Source organism: Impatiens glandulifera, chromosome 5 (genome assembly GCF_907164915.1).
Source record: "Impatiens glandulifera chromosome 5, dImpGla2.1, whole genome shotgun sequence".
NCBI classification, from domain to species: domain Eukaryota; kingdom Viridiplantae; phylum Streptophyta; class Magnoliopsida; order Ericales; family Balsaminaceae; genus Impatiens; species Impatiens glandulifera.
The window spans coordinates 24,259,679-24,263,531 of record NC_061866.1 but is presented as its reverse complement, the minus strand read 5'-3'; the positions used below and the strand labels follow the sequence as shown (position 1 = coordinate 24,263,531).

Sequence of the window (3,853 nt, the reverse complement as noted above, 5' to 3'; positions counted from 1 at the left end):
AGAGATAGGTTTTGGTACCTATCGAGAGATAGGGCTTGGGTACCTATCGAGAGATTAAGTTTCTGTAGCTATTGAGGGATAGGGTTTGAGTACCTATCGAGAGATAGAGTTTGAGTACCTATCGAGAGATAAGGTTTATGTACCTATCGAGAGATAGAGTTTGGATACCTATCAAGGGATAGGGTTTGATTACCTCTCGAGAGATATGGTTTGGGTACATATCGAGGGATAGGGTTTGGGTACTTATCGAGGGATAAGGTTTTAGTACCTATCGACAAATAGGGTTTTGGTACATATTGAGGGATATGGTTTGAGTATCTATCGAGATATAGGGTTTTAGTACCTATCGAGAGAAAGGGTTTGGCCACATATCGAGAGATAGGACTTGGGTACCTATCGAGATATAGGATTTGGTACCTATCGAGAGAAACATCATTTTAAATAACCTAAAACAAATCAAACATCGTTATAGTTATCTTTAAATATTCAAATAATTTAATTTATTAATTAAAATACTAAAATATTTTTTATCTTAAACTATTATTTCTTTTTAATTTATATATCAATATATTTTAAATATTTTTTATTAAAAAAAACATTAATTCCTTAAAATTATCGCTTATCATTAATATTTTCTTATTCTAAATCATCCCTTATAGTTAATATTTCTCTCTTTGTTTTTAAATAATTCAATGTTAAATAAGCCTTAATAGTTTAATTAATTTAAAATTTATTTTCATTTGACTAAATTAACTTAATATAAATTTAAGAATCTAAATTTCTTATGTTTCACTTTATATTTGAATTGATACCTGGAAGATAATTAAGAAAGATATAAAAGAATTGAACTTTTAGATATTTAATTGATTTAGTAAGAAAAAAATTATAGAAGTATAAATAAAATATGAAGTTATTGCAATATATAATTATTTGAATCAAACTGCATTTAATATTTTGTGGAGTGTAGAGTGAGTATTTGATAATTTTCCCCTCCTTTTCGGTACGAACAATAAAGCAGAGAGCTGTCGACTGCAATTCCAAACTGCATTTAATGCCACCATTAGTGACGGCCCCTTCTCTCTCCTTCCTTTACTCTTCCACAGTCTTCATGGCCCTCCCCTTCATTAATGCCCCCTTTCTATTTAATTTCATCACACAAAATCACTTTACTCTTTCTCCATCTATAGCCTACGCCATAATCACAAAACTTAATTGTAGTCAGTCAATATATATAACAAACTCTCTTTTTGTGAAACACCACTCACAATCATTCAAACGTTCTTCTTCTTCTCCTTGTTCTCTTTTCCACCTATTTTTATTTGTGTCCTCATAATGGTTGCTGATGTCACAACTTTCATCCGGATTTTGAACGATTACGATGATCAGAACCAGAAGACCAGAGAATCAGTCGGTGGAGTAGGAGCAGGAACATCGTCGGCACTGATTACTCGGGACTTGCTTGGAGGATGCTCGACCCTTGAATCCAAAGAACTTGACCTAGATTTAAAGGTCCCATCTGGTTGGGAAAAGCGTCTCGATCTGAAGGTATTATACTCACTATACTATTCGATTCTATTGGATCGTCTTGCTGTTTATTCAATTGATGTATGTCAAACGAACAACAATCAGGAAAATTCAAGAAGAAGTTTGAATTTCACATGTTCTTATGATGATTTCGGTTTAAGCTTAGGTTTCGATGGTACAAGTTATATCTATTTAAATGGCTAGCTGTGATTGTTTATTGATTAAATCAAATCACAACTATCACTATTTGGATCATCTTTCATCCTTTACTGAGATTTCAAACCTTATCATAATTCATTATAGGAATTATTTTTAAAGTATGGTGGTGATACATGTATAATGCATAAAATCATTTAATCAAAATCCTGAGACTAAAGATCTCTATATCCAAGAGTTTATTATTCTGGTCATGAGCCAATTAAACAAGAATGAATGTTTTTTGTCTTGTCTTTCTTCTGATTTTGATTTTGCTTGATTTACAGTCAGGGAAGGTATACATCCAAAAATGCAACTCACCTAATTCATCTTCACCATCTTTGTCTTCATCAGAGAGTAAAGCCAAACAAGAGGACATAATAAACTTCCCTCCCCAAACAAAGAAATCACTCAATCTCTTAGATGATATTGGCTTGAAGCTCAGGCTCTCAACATCATCATCATCCTCGCCATCGTCCTGTTACCAGAGTGTGTGTACTCTTGACAAGGTTAAGTGTGCCCTTGAAAGAGCCAAGAATGAAAGCAATTATAAGAAGAGATCTAAATATTCATCCTCTAATTCGAATTCCTCATCTTCCATTAAGGAAACAGGTATGGAAGTAGATGAGGAGGTGGAGAAGAAACCGATTTCCTCTTCGTTAGCTGTTGGCTGCCCAAGTTGTCTTCTTTATGTGCTTATATTGAAGAACAATCCACAATGTCCTCGATGTCACACTACTGTTCCATTGCCCCAAACAGACAAGAGGCCCAAAATTGATCTTAACATATCCATATGAACAAGCAGCAGCTTGTTCCGATCTTATCGACTTTTGTAAATGATACTAAAGACGATAGGTCTACAAGAACATAGAAAATAGATGGTATTATTATTACATTTGAATACAGTTTTTCTTTTTAATGCTTCTTATGCAAAATCCGATTTTAAATTTCTTAGATATTTCAATTCCCTTCATGGGAATAATTATTTACTTGATTGTTTGATATTGAAGCGTTTAGGACAATGTAAAACATTTGATGGAGGTGATTGGTTACTAAGAAAAGAGAAAGATATACAAAGAAAATAAGTGGGTTATATATATATATATATATATATATATATTTAAAAAATTGTTTTCAAATAATGCTCTATGTGAGAGACACTACTTTGAAATTTAATAACATTATCTTGAGAAATAACTCAGATCTAATAAAGTTGGAAAAAATGATTCTTTTAAAAGAAAATAAAAATATTCTAGAATGATGCGATAATGTTTGAAAAATGATTTTGCATGACGCGATAATTTTTGTAAAAATGACCTCGCATGATGTGATAATATTTGTAAAAATTACTTACGATGCACTCATTCGCGTGACGCGAAAAGCGTCGCGTCACACGAGGTCATTTTGCAAACATTATCATGTCACGCGGGTCATTTTCAAATTTTATCAGGTTTTTCTTTGTGAAGAAATATTTTCATCATTCAACCCGAAAAAAACATTTTTGCAAACTTTATTATGTCTTGTTCATTTCGTTAAATTTTCTAACCCACCTAATATATAGTTATGAATGACTATGGACCATCCATCAGAGAACAAGATATTTTACATAGTTTGTTCCAATTCTCAAAGACTATAAAATAGAAATGAAAAAAGGAATATTTATTTTTCAAATCATATTTATGATATTAATTTAATATTTATTTAATGTTAAGATATTATTGAATTTAATAAAGTTGTGAGTTAAAAGGTAAATAATTTTATTTTATAAAATTTTAAATCATATTATACTAAAATTTTGTGATCATTTTATTTTGGTCAAATATGATTATAATTTCAAATAAACAAGTCAATACATGAGTCTAGTTGTTCGTCCATATTATTTCAATCACATGTGTTTTGTTTCCTCAAAAAGGAATATTATATTGTTCAAAAAGATAATTGTGTATAAACTTTATTAAAAATATAATAATGATCTAGCCAAAAAAAACTATAAATTTATAAGAAACCTCAAGTTAGATTTCTCTGCCACTAACTTAAGTTACTTAATTAAAGATTGACAATGTCATAACTTTTATAATAATTTATTTTGTATATAGAAATAATTGATAGATCCAAAATTTTAATGATCAATTTT

At 30.4% G+C, this 3,853-nt stretch overlaps 1 protein-coding gene across 1 annotated transcript; it reads left to right on the top strand.

The window, feature by feature from the left end:
• The first annotated feature begins 1,055 nt into the window (after positions 1 to 1,055).
• LOC124939766 lies at positions 1,056 to 2,736 on the top strand. The gene is made up of 2 exons (XM_047480206.1): positions 1,056 to 1,545; positions 2,007 to 2,736. Exons 1-2 carry the CDS (start codon positions 1,333 to 1,335, stop codon positions 2,514 to 2,516), a joined length of 723 nt encoding a protein of 240 aa, XP_047336162.1. The 5' UTR covers positions 1,056 to 1,332; the 3' UTR covers positions 2,517 to 2,736.
• The last annotated feature ends 1,117 nt before the right edge of the window (positions 2,737 to 3,853 follow it).

What these genes read in the sequence shown, in the direction of transcription:
- LOC124939766 (XM_047480206.1), top strand. Translation starts at nt 1,333, where the DNA reads ATGGTTGCTGATGTCACAACTTTCATCCGGATTTTGAACGATTACGAT. An exon ending in AAAAGCGTCTCGATCTGAAG is followed by an intron (nt 1,546 to 2,006) that starts GTATTATACTCA and finishes CTTGATTTACAG; the next exon opens with TCAGGGAAGGTATACATCCA.